At 41.3% G+C, this 21,468-nt stretch overlaps 2 protein-coding genes across 5 annotated transcripts in view; both read right to left on the reverse strand.

The window, feature by feature from the left end:
• Positions 1-15,320, reverse strand: part of cacnb2b (calcium channel, voltage-dependent, beta 2b) — a 30,987-nt gene extending 15,667 nt beyond the window's left edge. The window contains exons 1-2 of one of the 4 annotated variants that reach the window (XM_079348659.1): positions 14,602-15,320; positions 14,186-14,506 (exon numbers count right to left, since the gene is read on the reverse strand). In XM_079348659.1, coding sequence (XP_079204785.1) covers positions 14,186-14,233 — 48 coding nt within the window. In that variant the 5' untranslated portion in view covers positions 14,234-14,506; positions 14,602-15,320. Of the gene's footprint in view, positions 1-551; positions 2,484-5,941; positions 6,528-14,185 lie in introns of those variants that run through there. The other 3 variants (XM_079348658.1, XM_079348660.1, XM_079348657.1) reach the window with 3 other exon arrangements.
• Positions 15,321-18,179: 2,859 nt separating this feature from the next.
• Positions 18,180-21,394, reverse strand: tmem236 (transmembrane protein 236). Its single transcript, XM_079348600.1, has 4 exons — positions 20,832-21,394; positions 20,491-20,563; positions 19,521-19,644; positions 18,180-19,169 (listed from the first exon to the last, which is right to left on the reverse strand). Exons 1-4 carry the CDS (start codon positions 21,083-21,085, stop codon positions 18,526-18,528), a joined length of 1,095 nt encoding a protein of 364 aa, XP_079204726.1. The 5' UTR covers positions 21,086-21,394; the 3' UTR covers positions 18,180-18,525.
• Between the last annotated feature and the right edge of the window lie 74 nt (positions 21,395-21,468).

Here is a 21,468-nt window from a genome sequence, read left to right on the forward strand (position 1 = left end):
CAAGATCCTTCTGCACACCAGCTCCACAAATGGGAAGATGTCACCATAGCAACATATGAGAAAAAAAAGCCATCTCAGCATAAATGACTCCCACTGATGAAAATACTTCTCTGGTTGCAGCTTGTACGCTTTAATCTTCTGAGAGAGAGAGAAACATCGTTCTCCAATCTACCTACTACGACAATTTGCAGAAATCCACAACACACTTATATATGGTCCAAAGATGCCAAGAGTAATTGAGCAGTTGTCTACATTTAAATCAATATAAGAGCTATCAAGGAGTTATTGAATTGACAGATATAAAGTGCGCCTGTAGAACTGAGTCAACTTGGCAGCAGTTTGATATCAATGCTACTGTCTTTCTCAAGTCAAAGACATCAAATATCCAGCCATAAAGTATAACTCAAGCAGGCAAATCACATTTGAAATTAGCACTCAAAAAGCCCTGTGTCTCACACACATGCAGCAAATACATAAATAAGAATATTGAAGGACAAACAAAGAAAGTAAGGACGTAACATAATAAGCAATAGCAGCAAGTGAACGCTTACCCTGCATGTAATGTGCATCCTTCTGACACAGAGCAGACTGATCGAGCATGTGTACAGCAGACAGACTCCACATGGAAACAGCAGTGGGTTCATGGCATGCTACATGAAGAATGTGTGTAAGACTTCAGTGGTGGTGGTGGTGGTGGTGGTGTGTCATGTGACTCTGCTTGCTTGGGTGGATACTGTTATCCTGATTGTTTGAACTGGGAGATGAAAAGCGTGTGTACTAAAAACCTCCTGCTCTGTGCTGGCTGTTCCACCTGTTCTACTATTATCTCTATCTATAACTATACAGCTACAACAACAAAACAAAACAAGAAAAAGAGTTTCCAACAGATAGATATTTGATGCGACCAGTCAGGTACTTTATGAAGAACAGAGAGATAAGGGCTTGTTTGTTAAGTGTGTTTATCCTCAGGGTGTTTTTTTTTTTATGAATGCCTTATGTGAATCTACAACTTGGTAAAGGGGGTCCAGATAAGATGAAGATGTGCAAAAACAAACATGCAGGTGCAAACCAGATGTTTAGTGTCAATGGCTTTAACCTAAAAGGGTTTTTGAAGTGGAGTTGTAGACTCACACTCTACTGTAGTAAGAAGTACAGTATAGTGTGCGTACCTACATGGAAGCTGAGCGATGTGCCGCTGAACACACAGCCAGGAAAAATGTACTGCTGCAGCTTAAAAATAGTCATACAAACTCACTTTACAGTGACAACAAACAGGCCTTTCCTCCTATAACACTTACTATTAGGTGCCGCCTCATGTAACCCAATTCAATGAAAAACCCTGATTTATCCCTTTAATAATCTGAACATCAAGGATTTCAACCCTGCAAGAAGCCTGGGCATAGAACAAACATTCATGATGCCTTATCTGTAAAAAGAGCTAATTTAACACATTATTTCTGAGGTGTCATGCATCAAATGCTCCGATGGTCCATCCTCTCTGCCTCATATTTCTCTTTTCCCACATAAAGAAGCTTACTCAGGATTAACAGGAGAAAATGTGTCAGGCAGTGAACACCAGCGTTAATTCTGCATAATTACCCCCAGGGATGTACAGATAAGAGCTTCAATCTTCACCAAAGTCTTTCAATATGCAGCAAATTAACAGAACTCCCATTTCTAAAGCAGTGGACCCCGAAAGAATTCTTTCAATCCAAAGCTCTTCAGAAATCAGCACTGTGTTAGGTGATATTTTACCCAAACTCTGAACACAACAGTGGTGGTTGACAGTATTCTGTTTTTATTCTAAGACTACAGAACCATGATCTTGTTTGACAAAGATTTTCGTCTATGTCAAAGGATCAAAACTTGTATATGTTTACTCCCATTTCTGGATATTTTAGTTGGTCTGGAGAAATAGTTCAAGCTGTTAAATAAATGAGCTTCATTTAAATCTTGCAAAATGAGCTTTATAGGATAAAGTCATGCACTATAAAGTGCAAAAACCCTGCCTGCTTCCCACACACCCTTTTCTCCAGTTAATTGTTGTCTGTGGAGCAGGTCACCATCTTAATTGTGACTAATTTCCTGTCAGCCCTCCAATGAGCGGCTGGCATTCAGCCCAGATGTTCACAAATTCCTCGCCTATGAATATTTTCCTGTATTGGCTTTTTTTTTTTTCGCTGTCCAGGAATAGTGAAAATTATCTAATAACGTAGTATCTCTTGCAATTTTGCCTACTTTGATGCTACAACGATTTTCGTCGCTCTACCTCTTCTTTATTACAGGCCGGTCATTTGCATGCAGTGTGAGTTCAAATCCTGTTTTCTACAAGCCCTGTCTAATCAGCTACTCAGCATCATCTGTCTGAAGGAGACTGGCTCCATGCCCTCTGCCTGATGCTACCACAGAGCTGATACAGCTGGGCTGGCACCGCCACCTTTACTTTGGCACAAGTCCCCGTCTATGGAGTTAAAGGCTGCACCACGGCCCTTTAGATCTCCAATTATAGATCAAGAGCAGCAGTGAATCTATCTGCCTAAATGTAATAAATGTCTGTAAAATACATTAATATATCATTTATCATTATTACTGACATACTGTATCCAGTGTGTGGTTGTAGCTATATTGTAGGGAAAATCTTAAAACATAAATTAACCTAATTTGTATTAAACCTATCCACCTTACTCTACTGTTGTTAACCCTGTTAGCTTTCTGTTCTCTATAGCCTAAACAAACATGCAGTAACCCTACTATGATAAAGACCCTTTCTGTCTTTCTAAAATAGTGGTTCCCTAATGCATTGCACTCGCTGCCCTATTCTTTATTTTATATAGCAAACAAAGCAGAGCTTTTGGACTTCACATTTACAAATATTATCTTTAATTGTGGCTGTTAATGAGATAGGGTTTTTTAATTAAAGGATTAGCAAATTGCTGAAGCTAGCAAAATCTTGACAAATGTTGCTGTGTTGAGGTAGGCCTACACTTCCCAACATCACCAACATTTAATGTAAATCCCACAAAGGCTAATAATGTAATAGCCACATAACTGGAAATAACACAGGTTTCCTACTGTAGGTATATGCTAGTTAGCTGGGCACATTAGTAGCAGACCTAGTAGTAGCAGTTTATAATTAAAATGTATGAGCCTCAAAAGGCGTGACCAGCCCAGATGGAAGAGGCTACAGAAAAAAAATAGATAAGAGCATAAAATAAAGAGAGAACAGGAACAAATATACCACAATACAAAAAACAAAAAAGACTAATCCAAGGTTTATGAAATGTCTCTCCTTGAATATCAGAACTTAAGCATTTGTTAAGCAGCTGATTTAATTTTACTTCCTCAAACATAGTGTCCTTTGACACTGGAAGGCACCTCCCTGCTCTGGTTAGGTTAGCAGTGACTAGAAGCCTCATAGTTTATGTGCGCGCCCCATGTACAGAGGCTATAGTCCTCCAAGTGGGGTTTGAATCCAACCTGTAGAACCTTTCCCACACGTCATTTTCCACTTTCTGTCTCACTGATTTCTGACTCTTTCCACTTTCCTGTTTTTTAAATGAATGTATAAAAAGACCAAAACTAAACCTTAAAAACTGACATAGAGCTCGGAACTGTAACCTCTTATGATCAGATGATGTGTTTTCAATTTGGAGGACATAAAATTTATTTCAAGCACGTTGTTGATGACTTTCAAATATTTTAGTAGTTTTTGTATATTGTTTAAACCCATCCTTACATTTGTTACTCTGGGTTCATTTTTACATTCGAATTAATAGAGAATTTGATTTTTCCAGTAATTTTGCAAACGGTCATTTTGTTATTGATACTATTGTGAGTGTGTGTGTGGGGGGATCTGGCCTCACCCTGAATGACTCTTCAAAGAATAAAAACTACAACTACAGAGAAAATCTACATGTCATAAGGGGGAACTTATTAAAGAAAAAAATAGATTTTAATTCCAGGCAGAAAAACCTATGTGTATTTGAGCTCCTCGGTCTCTCTCTGGGTCATGATTGTCTCTGAGTAAGGAGATTAAGATAGCATGCGTCAATCCAGGATTTAGAGAGAGGGAGACAAATGCAAACTCCTCACAGACAGCCAACATTGCTGCTGTGCTGCCAGTGCTTAGACTCCCTGACAGTCATCAGATAAAAACACAATAGAAGACTTAAAATTATCTATAAAACTTAATACCTGGCCTGCATGGCCCCTGTTATAGATACATTTCACCTATGGTTTATCGTCAGAAAGTCTCCGCTCTGCTGCATTGCACAGTATTATGATGCAACATGAACACTGTCGGAAAAAGGAGGGGGTGCGTGAGTCGGGATTATGAAAGAATCATTGCAGACTATTCCTGTTATGTTATAATTTCTCACATGTTGCACTGCGGCTGCCAACACTACTGGCACTGTCATCCAGGAAACTCCTATCCAGTAAGTGCAAAAGAAAATAAAAAAAATCTAATTGAACCCGGAAAAGAAAGGGTAAAGTGAGAGTATAAAATGTTGGACCTTGGACACTTTCCTAACGTCATAGGAAACAGGTCTACACACTTTCTGCCTTTCCAAACAGCTCAGCTTCTTTATTGCTCCACTTCCTGTCTGGAAGGAGAACAGGTATCCGCTCCAGTATCAGGTACTAAGAGGCTTTTCCTATTCTAGGTATTGTAGGTAACAAGCAGCGGGGCTGTACTAACCAGCACACACTATAATGCAATTCAGTAGGCTTTCCAGAGACTGTGAGGTTTGCTCAAGAACCTTATGTTACCGACATATCCAAACCAAGGACATACTGTATCAGAGAAAATGAATACAAATAAAAGTTGCCTTTGGAAAGACAAATGACAGTGTGTATCATTTACTTTTGATATTTCAGAATCTGACATGTTAAGAATCAGCAAGCTACATCCCCAGATAAACAAAAAAAAAACAGCTGAATGGGAATAATGTAGCTAACTTCAAGTAGCTCATGCAGGCAGCTCCTTATTTACTCATCCAGCAGTTACAAAGCAGTGTGGAGTCATGTTATTTCTGGGCATTAGAAAAAAAATTAAAAATCTAATAAACTCCTGAAATAAATAACGGGTTATTTTCTAATTACTAAACGTAAAACTATTTCTCCATGCACATTATTTGTTAGACATGGTAGCAGACAGAATACTTGTTTATGTTAATGGAGTATGTAAGGCTTCTGGAAATATCTTCTGAGCAGCCATAAATGTTGTAAAGTAATATTTGATTTTTCAAAGACCAACAGATGCTTTCAACTCTGACCTAAATGTAATGGAAATACCAGAGAGGCACAAAAGGCAGGTTTCATCATCTTAAGCAATCAGCTCTGCTAGTCTCATTAGACTGTGCTTGTTTCAGGTTGCTACAATAATAGAAAGCCTTTGAGGAGAATGGTATATAAACCCTACAGTCAAGTCATGATAGAAATGTTCAGGTGAAAAATGTGTCATTTAAAGAGTTAGGTATAATGGGACCACCACTGCATGTGAAGAACAAAATAGAGCCATGCAGCATGCCCAGGGTTCTTAAAACTTGCATAAACAATAATCACAGTGAGAAAAAAATCACAGCAAGTCCAAGAGCATAAGTGAAGGGAATGGAAAACGCATTAATTCCAAGAAATTATGTCACAGGCAATTGGTTATGTAACTATATCTTAAAGTCTGACGTTTTTAAGTGAGCACATGGTATGATACATGCATGTGGATATGCATCTCCATCTGCCCTGCGCAACATTGTGCAGTGATGTAGAAAGGCCCCACACAAGGATTAACGCCCGGTGCAACAGATGGTGTATTCTCATACCCTTCCTGTCCAGGACACACACACACACACACACACACACACACACACACACACACACACACACACACACACACACACACACACACACACACACACACACACCCTTACTTTGCATATTTTACCTTTTTCTTGGGTGGCATGATGGTTAAAGCGCTCCACTGGAGTTAGTCCCCGGTTGAAACGACCAGATCAGATTATCTCTCACCTGGCTGCAGTGAATGACACATGGACAAGTATGCCATGAGTCGCACTTTACCTCTGATACAAGTGGATACGTCTGAAAGTTCTCCTAGTAGCTGCAAAAAAAGCCGTTCTTGGCGCGCCGTCCTGTGCGTAAAGGTGCAAAAAACTTATCCCGAACACTTCTATGCGTAAAACAGCGTCGGAGACGCGGATGAGTATCGCGAGAGGGTTCCACTTAGGTCTGCATTGTGAGTTGAGCGGAGTTACCCTCTCCCGAGTCCTCGGGGTATTAACGGCTTATTTCTCGGTGCGGCATCTGTTGAGCTGCACGCCGCTCAGTCTGACCTCCAGAACCGAGAAAACCGTGAAGGCGTTCAACCCGTCCGCACTGCCCACTCAGTGTGCCGAAGTAAAGGAATGTCTCTCTTATGTTGTTGGCCAGCATGGCAGCGTTCACTGCGTGCGTGATGCCTGATTAATGCGCGCGCGTGCGTCAGTGTGCATCCAAACAACTTCCAAAAATGGGAGTATTACAGTGGCCTGGCTCCAAAATAGAAAGATGAAATTAAAAAGCTACCACGACATAATTACTTTGTGCACTCGATTCACAGCTCACTACAGACTAACCTGCAACCTAACCTCCTAAGAACTTAAATGCTGTTTATTCACTTCACTCATGTCATGTGTCCATATTAAAGACACACACAGGCATCCCAATTACAATGTTTCTCTTCCTCTTCTCCTTAGGTTTTCCCCATATTGTGTAGAGCTCTCCAGACATTATTAAGCCACGTGCAACATGTTACAAAGGCCCAAAGACCAAGAAATAATGTGTGTTATTGTGAAATGATTAATCCTGCCGGTTCTTAATAACTTTACCTTTTCACACCTTCTGTAAACCTTAAGAATAAAAAAAAATCAGGAGGAGAAATATAGCTGTAGTTAAACTGCTCTCAATTTATGTCTACACCAAAGCCATGAAGAGGGGTTACAGGAGATTGTTAATTTTAGGAGGTTTCAGGGCAACTCTGGTACCAATGCCATGAATAATATCATAGGCTAAAGAATTAATTTAGCAAGGTCTTCTCTAAAATCAGTTTTGTAACTAGGTTAATTTAAATGTGTTGAACTCGGACATTTCATAGAAAAATATTCAATTTATAACCCATTAATATCTTACCGTTTCTTTAATTTGGTGCATTGTTGAAGATGACATTCTTACTTGAATAGGACAGAATTATTATATCATTACATACTTTTTTTTTTTCATCAAAAACTATACAGAATATTTATGCAATATGGCTTGTTTCAAACTTGCCACCGAGACCAGCAGCAAAAATTAAAGAATGAGTTCATATATAACAACAACATCCTTCACTGATGTCTGGGGATGCAGAAGGACACTGAGGACATTTCTTCTGCCTCTGCCCAATTTAATGGAGTTAAACGGATTTTTTTCCTGGTGAAATTAAAACTCGAAAATTCTGCAGCAACATTATTTTCCAAAGTCAGTTCACAGACTGAGTATTAACAGAGACTAGTTTTTGGAAGGTCACTCACATTGACATACAACTTTTTAAAACTTGGGGAAATAGTGCATAGTGTGTCCACACTTTTTCTCTGATTCTTTAGATAAAGGGATTGTTTGTTTATTTCTTAAGTGTGGTATTGGTCAATTTAAATACATATCTTAATGCTATACCTCGAGCACTGATTAGCCTTAAGGTATAAGTAAAACATATAGTCTGTTTATCACCATGATCTAAGCCTAAAAAACAGATTGGCCATGTGTTTCAATACCAAAGTCAGCAGAGAGCTTTGGGAAGCGTGGAACGCAAATAAGAGAGTTACATAATTGGAACGAAACATGCAGAGCTGTCGGCAGCTGGGCTAGGGCAAGAACTTGTGACACTGACCCCTTGGTCAAAAACACATCTGGACTTGCATCAATCACAGCTGCACGCACAAGCACACACTGGCTGATAATTCACACACACACACACACACACACTTACACACACATGTCCTTATCAATATCTTTATTACTGGAGTGGACATCTCCATCAGAGGTCAGACCAGCTGTGACAATGAAAGAAACTGAAAATTAAAGACCATGACATTTAACCGGTGACCTGAAATTGAACCAGAGTTGTGGCTTTACTTAATCTGCTCCATGACACCTTAAATCTCCTGCAGCAGGAGCCAACTGTAGCCAACAAAACGCTCCATCAGAGTCCCTGCTTATGCTGACTCTGTCAGAGGACATCTGTGGAATTGTTACATAAGGCGGTTGGATCACTTTTGTGTTCTGGACTGAGCTATACATGAATTACACGAAGATGCTTAAGTCTCCAACATCCACCAAACAATTTCAATGTTCTGTACAATAGTGGCATGCAACCACCCTACATTTATTTCAGGGCTTACAAACTCTGTATACTTATTTTACAATTCATTCATACAAAAATACAAAACAAGTTGAAATAAATCCATTTACCATCAATCTATAAATTATTTAACATGGGTTCCTGTCTTATTCGCAATATTGAGGTAAATAATACTTATGCATGCACCTACTCTGTTGTTTTGCATCTGTGGTGTACTGTTACGTTTACATGTACGTAAGAGCATGGAGCAAAGTGCGGCTGTACTTACATTTAGCTTAATCGGTGGATTTCCTTGGGTGTCTTTCTTGATACGTAATATTAATACCACAAAAAAACTAGTACCTGACCTAAAGAAGTCACTTGTGTAGTAAAAGCGCTCATCTTTCTGATGCAATGCTAGTTCAGCCTCAAACTGGAGAATGAATGCTAATTATATCATGAGATTTAACATTTCTATAACACCACTTAAACACTCAGATATACAAGTGGAAGTTGATGCTTTTAAACAAAAATCTAGCTGCTCTTCATGCTGTATTCCATTACTGGTGCGATACAGCCATAATATTTATTTATTTATATATTTTTAAAACATGCAGAAACATCCCAACGACCTTACAGAGATATACAGCTCTTGCCACCACTGCATCTCTCACACACAGAAGACCCCGTCAGTCATCTCACTCTCTCCATGCACACGTGTTCATGTACTCTCCCACATACATAAACAAACATCTGTCCCTATAAGCTTCTTACAACCAGAATGTGTGTTTATGAGTGAGTGAGTGAGTTAGTGTGTGTGCTGTCAAGCTGGGGCCTGTAGTGCAGGGCAGGGCTCAACGGGCAGAGATGGATGGCACGCATGATTTCAGGCAGCCTTCCAGACCTCGGCCTTCCACTCTGCCCTCTACTGTGTCCACACCACCACAAACCAAACATCTGCCCTGACCCGCAAAAGAGTCCATGAGTTCGGCATTTTCTCACAAATACATGCAACCACATTGTATTTTCACTACGGGTGAAGAAAGTCAGCACACACTCACTGATATGCATTGATTTGAGCCTAAACATCAATCTTTACACACTCCTTCCAGATAGTGTAAAGCATCCTGTAGAAGAGAGTAGAAGGCTTAAACATAGTTTTGATTCCACAGCTGTGAGTCACATGAAGACAGATGTTCAAAAGGGCATTAAATACAATGCTTTTATATGGTACTTTATCATAAGTCCTTAATCCAGCCCTGAAAATAAAAAGGACCCAAACTGAACACTTACAACCCTCCAATCCATCAGCCAGAGAGACAGTACTCACCCAGGAGACAATTTTGTTCTTGGGAACTTTTAACATGGCTTCAGGGCAGAGAGGTCAAGGCCCAAACTCCCAAAACACACACACACACACACACACACACACACACACACACACACACACACACACACACACACACACACACACACACACACACACACACACACACACACACACACACACACGCGCACACACACACACACACACACGCGCACACACACACACACACATACACACACACACACAAACTGAAGAAGGAGGAGTGGAAGAGATGGAGACAGGATAACTCCAAAAGTGCCTGAAATTTCACCGGAAAGTTCCTTCAGTCTGTAAACTTAAATCCACCCTCCTCCTCTTCTCTGTGGCTGTCCGCACTCTTCACAATCATACACCCTGTATGAATATGCAACCAAACATCTGGCTGATGCCCCTCCTCTTGGATGCCAGAGGCTGGTGTCGATAAATGACCAATCTAGCACTCATTCCATCCAGGAGAGGTGGAGACTGACAAGAGTGATGGAGGGAGAGAAGAGGGTAGACGTATAGGAGAGCAGAGTGAGGATGGAGAAGGTGGGCGACTGCAAAACGTCAGTCAGTAGGGTACATAAGGCCTTCACAAATAGTTGGTACAAAATGTGTCCAAAATCTGACCCTAAATTTCCTTCAACAACAGAGAAGAGATTTAGACTAAATGTTGGTACTCTTTGGGATTGGGTTTCTATTTCTGTGTGTTTTGACTGTCATCATGCTGCTGAGCTCCACAACAGTGATTGGTGGGTTCTCGAGAGACACAGAGAGACGGATTTCCACAACAAGAGATTGGTACATGATGGTATTATCGATGGATTGGATGTCTCTTCCTGCCAATTTCAAATCCCAAACTTAGTTTTTCTTTGAACCCTTTGCTTAAGTAACAATAATCCTACATGTAGGCCAACTACAGTGAGGAAAATGTTCCACCTCAGAAAACAACAGGGTAGAGATGCTAAAATTCCTGATATGTAATGTCATGAGATACGTCGATAGATCCGTGTACTAAACAGCTTTCTTGAACCGTACCTGTCTGAGCACACAATAGAGCGCTCGACATGCTAACTCTTAGCTTTGGGGACGGCACAAACCCAACTTACTACTGTATAGGTAGCTAGTTATACGTGTTTATGTAAGTCACTTGATACACACAGAGTTTAATTCATATATGAAAGTTTTGCTCGAGTGTTTAAGGAAACAGAAGTCTTTATGACTACTTTAACTATTCTGAACTTTATTCAGATAGCTAGATAGATAGCTAGATAGCTAGATAGATAGATAGATAGATAGATAGATAGATAGATAGATAGATAGATAGATAGATAGATAGATAGATAGATAGATAGATAGATAGATAGATAGATAGATAGATAGATAGATAGGAAATAGCAATGTGAGTGTTGAGTGTGGAAACATGTCAATACCGACCACAGTTTGCAGCCTGTTCACTAAATCCACAGGATTTGATTCTGAGTAATAATCAATGCCCACCTGAGCACTGTATGGATCTGTGGTCCTCATGGATTCACTTCGTTTATAGAAGGCAACATGAGGAAAAGAACAAAACTACCTCTGCAGTGTAATAAAAATAGAAAAATAACATTTCAAATATTGCATCGTGCACAATGAAAACTTCAAGAAGTATTGTAGCTAGAGTATATTTTGTCAGCAGACTATTCTTGTCATGATATAAGAAGATTATTTTTCCTCTCCTGTGCAGATTTAAGACTTGATACATCAGAGAACTGCTGAGTAAGCAATGCAGTAATCAGATTCTAAAACCGTGAAGGTGAAAAAAAAACAAGTACAAAGAGAAAGTCACTGTCACTCCTGAAATTCAGGCATAGATAAAACTTCTATAATTCATCCTCAACCAGTCCTCTGCATGTTATGGGGTGGCAGAAGCTCAGTCCGTAGGGATTTGGGTTGGGAACTGGAGTCGAGTCCGCTGGTTCGAGTCCCGGTGCGGACCAAAAAATCTGGAAATTAGTCTGGTAGCTGGAGCAGTAGCTAACCAGCTCAGGAGCGCCTGCCGGGGGTCGCTCCTGCACTCTGACATCTCTGCATTAGTGCATGTCCACAGGATCCTGTTTGTGCATGTGAACTGTATATATCAGCCTACATGTGTGTTGCATTATTCACAGAGTGTAAAAACCAAATTTTCCTTCAGGATCAAAAAGAAGTAAAGAGTCTTCTTTTTAATTTGTTTTTAATGTCTTTCATCAGTCCTTTCACATGAAGAGAAAAATACATCAATCCTGCACATACTGATGATCTGGTATAAGGCAGGTAAATCCAAGTACAGCTGGGACTCTGTGTGTACAATACAAAATGTACATTTTCTTACAGGGAGTTGCTTCATATCCGTTCTAATGTCATCTTTATGAGGGTCATTAGCAATGAAACTCAGGTTATATCGTCTGAAAGTAGAGTGATAAAGTGATAGTGAAATAAAAGTACATGAGGCATAAAAACAGGATTCTGGACATTACTTTAAGCAGTAATATTTTAAATCTGAGACAAAAGCAGCATAACACAGCCCCCCGAAAATGACAAACAATGTTCTCCTCAAATTATGATAATGCAATGATAATGTAAAGGAATGCACATGAAGCAAACTTAGCTTTTTAATTACAACCTTAATTTAAAGTTGTTAGAGTCAAAGGTTTTTTCCTTAAAACGTCTTTGCTTCAGGTTTTAACAGATTTTTGTAAAAGGGGTTCATCTGAACCTTGTCCTTCACCTGCTGTCCCGACAGTCAGAATTATGAAAACAGTAAGACGTCTTAACCTCTTTCTAAGAGCCAAGACAAGCACTGAAAGTAATCCAGCTGTGCTTTGTGCCAACAGAGGGCACATCTTAGGAAAAAAAATCTGAATATATAACGACATATGTGTGCTGCATTGCAAAAGATTTTAGACAAACTATTTTAGAAGAAAAGAAGAAAAAGATTTTCTTTATTGATCCCTGAAGGGAAATTGGGTGTTGCCAGCAGGCGCTGCTGAGCGGGTTGGATTTGGGGTGGGGGGGGAGTAAAATGTCTTGCCCAAGGACACTCCAGACATATTACTCACAGGAGCTGGGTATCAAACCCTCAACCCTCTGATCGAGAAACGACAACTCTACCCACTGAGCCACTGCCACCCTCTGAACATTGTTAATTGACATACATGCAGAAGAGATTTTGCCTGTATGGGGACTGCTGAGGTTTAACCTCTCTTAGGGACCCTCACTCTTTAGAAGTTAAAGAGAGAAACTTTCAATACAGAAAAAACAACAACTATTGGTGATAAAAAACACAACTTGTACAGAATAAATTTGTTATCTTTACTATCAAATCTGGTCAGTTCTCTTGGACTCTTTATCAAAAAGGCAGCATTTAAAGGCCGCCCCCACATGCTAATATTTTCATGCCTTCTCTCAGCTCATGGCCTTTTTTGTCGCAAGCAGTTTGAAAATACAAATAGAGCTAACGGGATAACTTCTTGATGTGGTATTTCTTTAAGCTCTGTACGTACATTTTTTTTAAAACATTTTTTTGCTTTTTGCTGCGGTGGGCACATGTTGCAAGCAGCAGCACAGATTGTGGTAATCTGACAGAGGTCTGACAGTAAGCTTCTTTCATGTAGGAGCATGAATACGATAGGGACCTCTGCAGTCAGCACCATCACACAATGCACAGCTCTAACTCTACACAGTAGTGTCGGCTGCAACAGGGCTTGGAGAACAATAACTACAGAAATGAAGCAGCAAACACACGAGGAGGAAAAACTGAAAGAGAGGAGAGAGAGGGGAAGGCAGGAAGAGAGAGTTTATGAATCAAGAAGGAACAGGTGGAAGAGAGGAGTGTCCTCCCTGCTCCTCTGTCATTGAGAGGACAGTAAAACCTGGCTCGTAATGAGATAACTGCACCTGCCTGTTGCCCCCTCTGCCCCCTGTCTCTTCTGATAAAGTCAAATATGTGAAGGAAAAGGCTCTTGCAAGTAGCTGCCATGTTTTTTCCCCCCCCCAATGAATCAAAGATCAGACATTGTTCACTTCACTTCCTTGTCAATAATTTTAAAGAGTTGCAGCACAAACCAGCAGAGGTGAAGCTATCAAACACAGGTTAATGGCTGTTAGGTAATGTTTTCACAGAGTCCTGTACTGTGATCAATACGCCGGCTGTTTGACAAAGCCACTGTCTGTCCTGATAAACTGCAGCGCAGCTGAAAACTCGCACAGAATGACACTGAGGAGTGAACACTTTAGTAGCAAAACACAGCTATGAAAAGTCTTGATTAAATAGCAAAGGTACAGCAACTACACATCAATAATATATATGTGCAATCATGAGCCATGGATTTTGTACCATACGGTTTCCTTTAAGATCTATCGCCCCCTCCCCTCCTGAAACAAGACAACTCCACTGTTGCTATGGGATCAGAAACATGCGGATGATCGCTGCAATGTTCACTTACATATGTGGACTGCACTCTCCGCCAGTGTCCCAGCCCACAGCAATACATCAAGACATCCAGGTGGTGGGGAGAGAAGGGGGGCAGGCCGATGGAGCCTCTTTCAGGGGTCGTCTCAGGCCAGGATCCTCATGGCACAGGTGATCCACCTGATCGCTGCTCTTCAGGGAACTTAGGGATCCCAGAAGCCAAAAAAAGGGTCAAATGTCTTGTGTCCGCAGGTTCTTACAGGGTAGGAGCACCTGCGAGGGCAGTGTAGACGATGGTCCCTCAGAGGAGTTCAGGTCATCAGGATGCTAAATGTTTCATAACATCTCTAAAGTACTGGAAAAAGAGAGAGTTTTGGTTCCTGAATCTGAAGACTGTCCCAGAAGTTAGGAGTGTGTAAATGTGAGGTCAGTTTTTCTTCATATGCTCACCTCATCTCAGAAGGACAGGTGGTTCATCTTCCATCCTGTCTGTTCACCTCGCCTCACCCCCTCCTCTGTCCCGACTCACCCCTGTCAGCAAACCTCCCCTCCAGCCTCCCCCAGTTTAAGCCCCCCGAACAGTCCTGCTACAAAATCTAAATGTCATTTTCTTATCTCTGTGTGTCTCTCTGGTCTGTCAGATTTATCCAATCAGAGCTTTCGCATCCCTCCACATCTGCGTCTGCAGCATCCCCGTCTCTCCTTCCCCTGTAAGCCCACCCAAGGAGTCCACATACAGAGAATTCCAGGGGTTTCTATGCAATTCCTTCTTTTTCTTCCTCCTTCCTAAAAAATCTCAGCTCTGTAGCTCCTCCTCCTCCAGTTTCTCTCTCTCTCTCTCTCTCTCTCCACCACGCTGCTCCCTCTCTCTCTCTCATCAGGAGCTTACCTGAGTCACTCCTTGCACTCCTGTTGTGGTTGTCTGTGCATGTGTGTGTGTGTGTGTGTGTTTTTGTCTGAGTGTGTGTGTGTGTGTGTATGTGCGGAGGCTGCAGCTGAAACCCTCACTCTCTCTCTCTCTTTCTGTTGCCATGCTAGAGCAGGTAACATTCGGCTAGCGCAGGAGACACACAGCCTGAATTTAAATGCGCCTCCAGTCTCTCACATTTACAAAGCCTCCACCCATCCATAACAGCAACACCCCCTCCCCAAATCTCTCCTCCTCCTTCTCCTCTGTCATCTCATCTGTGCTCTCTTTTTTTTTTCCACCCCTCTATCTTATTCTCCTCATCTGTGTCCACAGTGTCTGCTCCAACTCCTCCCACTGTTGCTTCCCTTTGTGTCTCCTCTCAGCTGTCGCTCTCTTGTTTTAATGTTACCTTGACAGTGAAGGTGCTTGGGATAATTCTGCTTCTGTTTTAACTGCCTTAAAAAGAGTCACGATTCTTAAGCCATTCCTGTCTCATATTGAGTCCTGATACCTCTCGACAAGAGTGAAGAAAATCTGCCAGCGCAGCGAGTTGTTCCCAAAAGAATCAAACTTGTCTCCAAAATAACAGATCAGTGCTTGTCATCTTTTGAGAGTTAAATTGAATTTATCTTTCAAAGTAACGACAGCGACTCCAGCAGTTATTGGAGGCTGCACCTAAGCACAGTGATGCACTGATCAAGAGGCTGACATGATCAAAATAGTAAATAAACTTCAGCACAGTTAAGGTCTGAAGTACAGAGGTATTCGCCTGTGACAATTTTCCCTGTAATTGGCTCTATATAAGATTGTGTTAAGGGATCACCAAGATTATTTATTTTTCTCCTGAGGGGGCAATGAGTGCCATATTTCACACGCTCATACTGTAGAAGACAAAAGAAAATGAAGTCCTTTGGGGACCATAGAGGTCATTGCCAAAGTGTCAGCCAGCTCATCCAATGGAGATATATTTCACATAATAAGTGAAAACTTGCTGGATGAGCTGGATATACAGCCAGAGGATCCACCAAAGTCATTATGATACTTCCTCCAGGCGTCATGGATATCTCCAAAATATCATATCAAGCCTGCTCTTGTGTTTTCGATAAATAAAGATACAAATGCAAGTTGCTGCACTTGGATCAATAAAGACTTCAAAACAAAAGTGAGTACGCTTATGTCTAGAAACAATGTTGTTGGCAGCGAAGCAGGGACATTGATCACATTCTTATAATCCATGTCTAGAACTAAATGTTTACTGTCATGAACACATCTTAAGTTGCTCCCAATTAGATCCAGACGGTCTGTGATGTAACTGGTTCTTCATTGACTCAGTCAACACCAGGTTTCATGAAAATCTGGACTGCAGTTTTTGGTTTTCCTGCCACACAAAAAACACCCAAAACAAACAAAAATAGCTTGGTAGAGTTAGAAATAAGTTGCAAATTCTTGGTATACATTTTATAAAGTTAGTTGGATATTAAAGGGATACTTCACCCATTTACATGAAGCTGTGTCAACACTACTACCATGTTTCTAATGATACACAGCTTCATGTAAATGGGTGAAGCATCCCTTTAATGCAAAGCCCCTCTGAGTACGTATTAAAAGAAAGCTTGTGTCTGCGTGAACCTTTTATAGTTGACTGTGGCACTCACAGACTGGCATTGGGAGGTGTAGATGCAGGCTCTTGCTTTTTTCTTTGATCATTCGAAGTATTCATTCCGTGTCACGGGAAATAAAAAACGTTGTCTCCTGCCTGCCAACACATGGGGAACTGTTAAATGGCCACAATGAGTCAAGCTGCTCTAATGCTTTCTTGCAGATTACAGTATGAATCACAGAGGAGGAAGAGGAGGAGGATCACGGCTGTAGGGAAATTAAGGGAAGTTAATTTTAGTTTTCTAAGCAGTAAATGAAAGCAGGCCAGCTCTGGTCCCTCTGTGTGAATGTCTACTGCCGTGTGTTGTCCTGTCACCGTTCGTGTTTGTCATTTATTATGCCCTTAACAAATCTTCCCTCGCAGTAAAGCAGTATGGTTCAAACTGATATAAATTCAGTCACCATATTATTTACTATGCCACAGATGCAGCAGGATTCTTGTTTACTTTTTTCCTGATTTCCCATTTTTTTATGTTTACTTTGAAGGGACAGGAAACACAGACTTGGCTTTTCTTTTTAACCGCCAGTCTGCTTCCTCGGCTCATCTATCAGAAACACAAAGACCAAGTGCTCCACTGGGTGTAATTCTGTCAGACTTGTGCTAGGACTTTGATTATACACCAGCGTCTCCCTGGCATTCTGATTTGATCCGAACACACACACTTAGACTCCAAGGTTACCCTCCAGTGAGTTATACGGCTGTAAAAACACATTAACCAGAATGTTGCCTGCACGATGATCTAGGGGGACGGTGGTGGGGTTGTTTATTATAGACAGAAAAAGAAAAAAAAGTAAAGAATGAAAATCAGAAAGACAAAAAGAAGAGCCTGTTATCTGCTGATTCTGCATCAAATAAGAAGATGTCACGATGAAGAAAACGATACATATATTGTTGATTGATGACTCTTCTGGTTTCCAACTTTATGTGCTAAAACATGCCGTAATACACATGCACAATTTGAAAACAACTGACTGTTTAAGTGGAGATGTAAAGGGACATAAAAAGATGCAGATGTTCCTGTACCGGTGACATTTTCATAGCTTGTCAAATTGAACATGCAGACTGAGCTATTCTAAATATGAGCGCTCATCGTTATCCTTTGGAAACATTTGTATCTGGAATGTGAAGTCTCTTCTTCAATGACAATGTCTTCATCCTCAGGACACAGACAGTTTTTTTTTATTATTCGTTGTTACATTACATATTTTACTGATAAAAGCTGTCCATGCACTGGTTTCAATTTCAAATACGGCGTCTTGATTTGTCCAAATCCCAGAATTAATCTGAGCCTTTCGCTCCATAAGCCGTGAAATTGTTCAGAGGATCGTTTATAAAGTGAAATAAAAATGAGTGCATGTGCCTCTTCAGAGGCATTTTTTTATGGATAAAAAAAATAACTATTATTGAACACAAGAGTTCATTATAAAGACATATTTATTGATGAAATCATGACTCCACACATTAATCAATTAAACGATCAGAGGTTTTGAAACTGTATTTTACACTTTGTACTTTGTTATGAAATGTGTAAAAATAAAGGAAAAAATTCCAAATAAGCACATTATTATTTGTAATAAATACAAATTCAAACATCACATAACTGTGCACCGCAGCCCAAACAACATCTCTGTTTTACCTCCAGGATTATGGCATTACAATTCTTAACATGTTGTTCTTCCAGAAGCAGCACCGTGTGTACCACCTACATCCCCCCCCTCTTCCCCCCAACACATAAATACACTAACTGTGTCACCATACACAGTCAGAACAGATCTTCTATTGACATCAGAACGGCCACTCCTCTTTAAAACATGCTCCGCTTTTTGAAAATTCTCAGCCTGGTCAGGTACGTGAAGTATAGAAAAGTCAGGCTCACCAGCATATTTTTCAGCGGGTAAAACACGGGGGTAACGTAGCCGAACACAGCAATCAGAGCCACTCGGATGATGAAGAAAGGAAAGTCTTGCAGGGCAACTCCAGCGAAGGACAGAAGAGGGTTTTGGGGGGTGATGACCATACGGAGTGTTGACATGAAGGCCAAGATGTAGACGGGGAACACCCAGGCTGAGTAGAAAACAGACGGCTCTCCTGTGACTCTCACCATCTCAACTGTGTCCATCCAAAACAGGAAAGTATCCACAAACGCCTCCCCTCTCCCGTCTCTCCTCCACAGGAATCCCAGAGGACCAGAGTACGCTCGAGGCCTTGAGGAGGAGGAGGAGTACAGGTATGCCATGCTTGTCACTCGTGAGTTGGTTGTCAAGCGGCTGGCTGGACGTGGAGTGTCCTGCCATTTGCCTGAGGCACTGCCATTCCTCACCTCTGGGTGGTCCTGTGTCTCACCGTTAGGGACCTCATCAGTGTGCAGCTGCCCTGCTATCGTGGTCACCGGCTCCAGGTGGGTGAGGACTGGGCCTGCCATGTCAAGGTCAGGGTCCAGGCTGTCTGCTGCGAATGAAGAAGCACACAACACCAGCTGTTACATGAACACTGAATATAAAGTCCAGACAATCATTAAAAATAGTCTTTTTTCATCCTGTCAAGTGATTCTGTGTGAGACAGTATTGAAAGAAGGGTTTCAGTTGTTAGTTTGCCCTTCTTTCCCCTGAGGACAAGAGGTTTGTATTTTCATCCTGTACATGTGTAGTTACAGCATAAAGCTAAACACTTGCTCAATTCCATACTGTCTACAGTATGACTGAGGAAGAAGTCCAGCAGAAACACTCGAAAAAGCAGTACAGGTACATTTTAACAGCATCTAGGTTTTTTTTTTTTTATGGCGACAACTTTAGGATTTACATTGTCCGAGGAGCCTGCAGGGCCGAATCCTCTCTATGATGTCCACACAGATGAGAGACATTAATACCAAGGACACAGGTAACTCCGTGAACAGATCCAGTCTTTGGCCATAGTCCACTTGCACCTAAAATATAATAACAAACACAAAATGTGATTAGAGCTGAGATGATATTGATCCTACACTTAAAAATGACGAGAGAGGGAGCAGAGAGACAACAAACTGAAACTCTTCCTCGTGGCATTTGGCTGAAGTGAGGAGGAGGGGATCCTGCTCCCCAAGTTTTATGAAGCCATTCAGGGTTTTTTTTATTTCCCCATCATTATGGACATTAGGATGCTACTGAATGGCCTTAACTCTAGGTTAAGACATATTAGATGTCTGAGTGTGTGTGACACATCTCTGTGGCTCGTGTCTCTTGTTTATGTTCTTGCTCGTCTAAGATTACATCAGCTGAGGACACAGTGTCACGTGTGTAAACATCCTTGTCTTTTTGTTCTGGATGGTATTAAAGTTTGGGTTAATGGCCAACCGGTAATGTTCCCGGTTGGTTACTGAATACCTCCAGTTTCAGGTGTAGTCTCGTGACAGAGCACAAATTCTCTCCCTGCCTTTTCATTTGATTCCACATCATGCCAAAGTCCTTCTCGGTATACAGGGAGGAAATATGTGGATGCACCTTTTAAAAAGCACAATAACTTGAGGGGCTGAGCAAAACTGGTGACATGCCATCTTTTGGCTTTCTCTGTGGGGCAATGTGCCGTGTCCACCATCACTGAGTGTATCATTATTGTCCTTTAAACACATCCTTTAACAAAAGGCTGGGGGGGGGGGGGGGGGCAGAGAGACCACATAAAACATGTTGGACTGTTTACAACGAATAAGCCTCTTCAAGGCCCGCTGGCAGCGCACGACAGAAAACATCAACAGGTGCTGAACAGAGACAAGAGCAATCCGTCTTGATGACTTTACCTTGGAGCTGGCAATTAGAATAGCAGTACAAGGCAAAGTGCACAGGATGATGTACGCCAGCGCTGTGGGTCTCCTGTGAAAACAAAACAAGTAGCATCAGTCCACATTTTGAATAAGAACAAACCAGGCATGCAAGATGCTGTTGAAAGTATGTCATTAATGTGATATGACAAATGTAGTATATGTGAAGATTAAATAATATAAGGGAACCGACTCAGGGATGTCAATTTAAGAGATACATAAGCTGGCTAAAATCCCTAACATGTCCTAAAATGTTTCCTGTTATGACTGTTTTTACATCAAATGTGTTTCAGGTATGAGGCTTCATCTGCTGTACTCACCACTGTGTGATCTCCGAGATAAACCTCCTCTGCTTCAGGGTCACATATTTCAGGGGAACCCACACCAGCAAGGTCACAGAGGTCACATAGGCGATGGAGGCCGCCACCACCAGCCAGTAGGCCGTTATATCGCGTCCTCTAACGTCCCGTATGAGTCTGGCAAACCGCTCCATGATCACAAACACCGGGACGATCAGGGCCGCAAACTGCAGCAGCTCATACAGGATGAGTTTGATGTTCTTTCCTGAGGGCATGGTGGTCCCTGAACTCCAGTATGTGGTCTGATCTGAGAGCTAAAGACTTTGACAATCATCTCCCAAGAAAGGAGAGTGGAGCTATTGGACTCTGCACACCGACACTGCTTACACTGCACAGGAGGCTGTATTCTTTTATGGCTGAGGTAATGAGCTGCTCACGCTCACATTTTTATGGGCTTACAAAAAGAGCACACTCCCATCCCATAATTTCAAGGAGAAAACGACACTGAGCCTACTGATGATCCATACCAAATGACTTCATAATATTAACATGTTTTTTGATTAACAAAATATTACAAACAAGTGAAAATCTATTACATTGAGTATCATTGACGGCTCATTGAATTTAACGTTTCAGTAGAATTACAGAAACTTTATGC

The sequence above is a fragment of the Symphodus melops genome (assembly GCF_947650265.1).
Source record: "Symphodus melops genome assembly, chromosome: 7".
Lineage (NCBI taxonomy): Eukaryota > Metazoa > Chordata > Actinopteri > Labriformes > Labridae > Symphodus > Symphodus melops.

Coding starts and splice junctions, on each gene's coding strand:
- tmem236 (XM_079348600.1), bottom strand. CDS start 21,085: ATGCCCTCAGGAAAGAACATCAAACTCATCCTGTATGAGCTGCTGCAG. Junction 20,564..20,831: donor ATCTCGGAGATCACACAGTG/GTGAGTACAGCA, acceptor TTGTTTTCACAG/GAGACCCACAGCGCTGGCGT. Junction 19,645..20,490: donor TTCTAATTGCCAGCTCCAAG/GTAAAGTCATCA, acceptor ATTATATTTTAG/GTGCAAGTGGACTATGGCCA.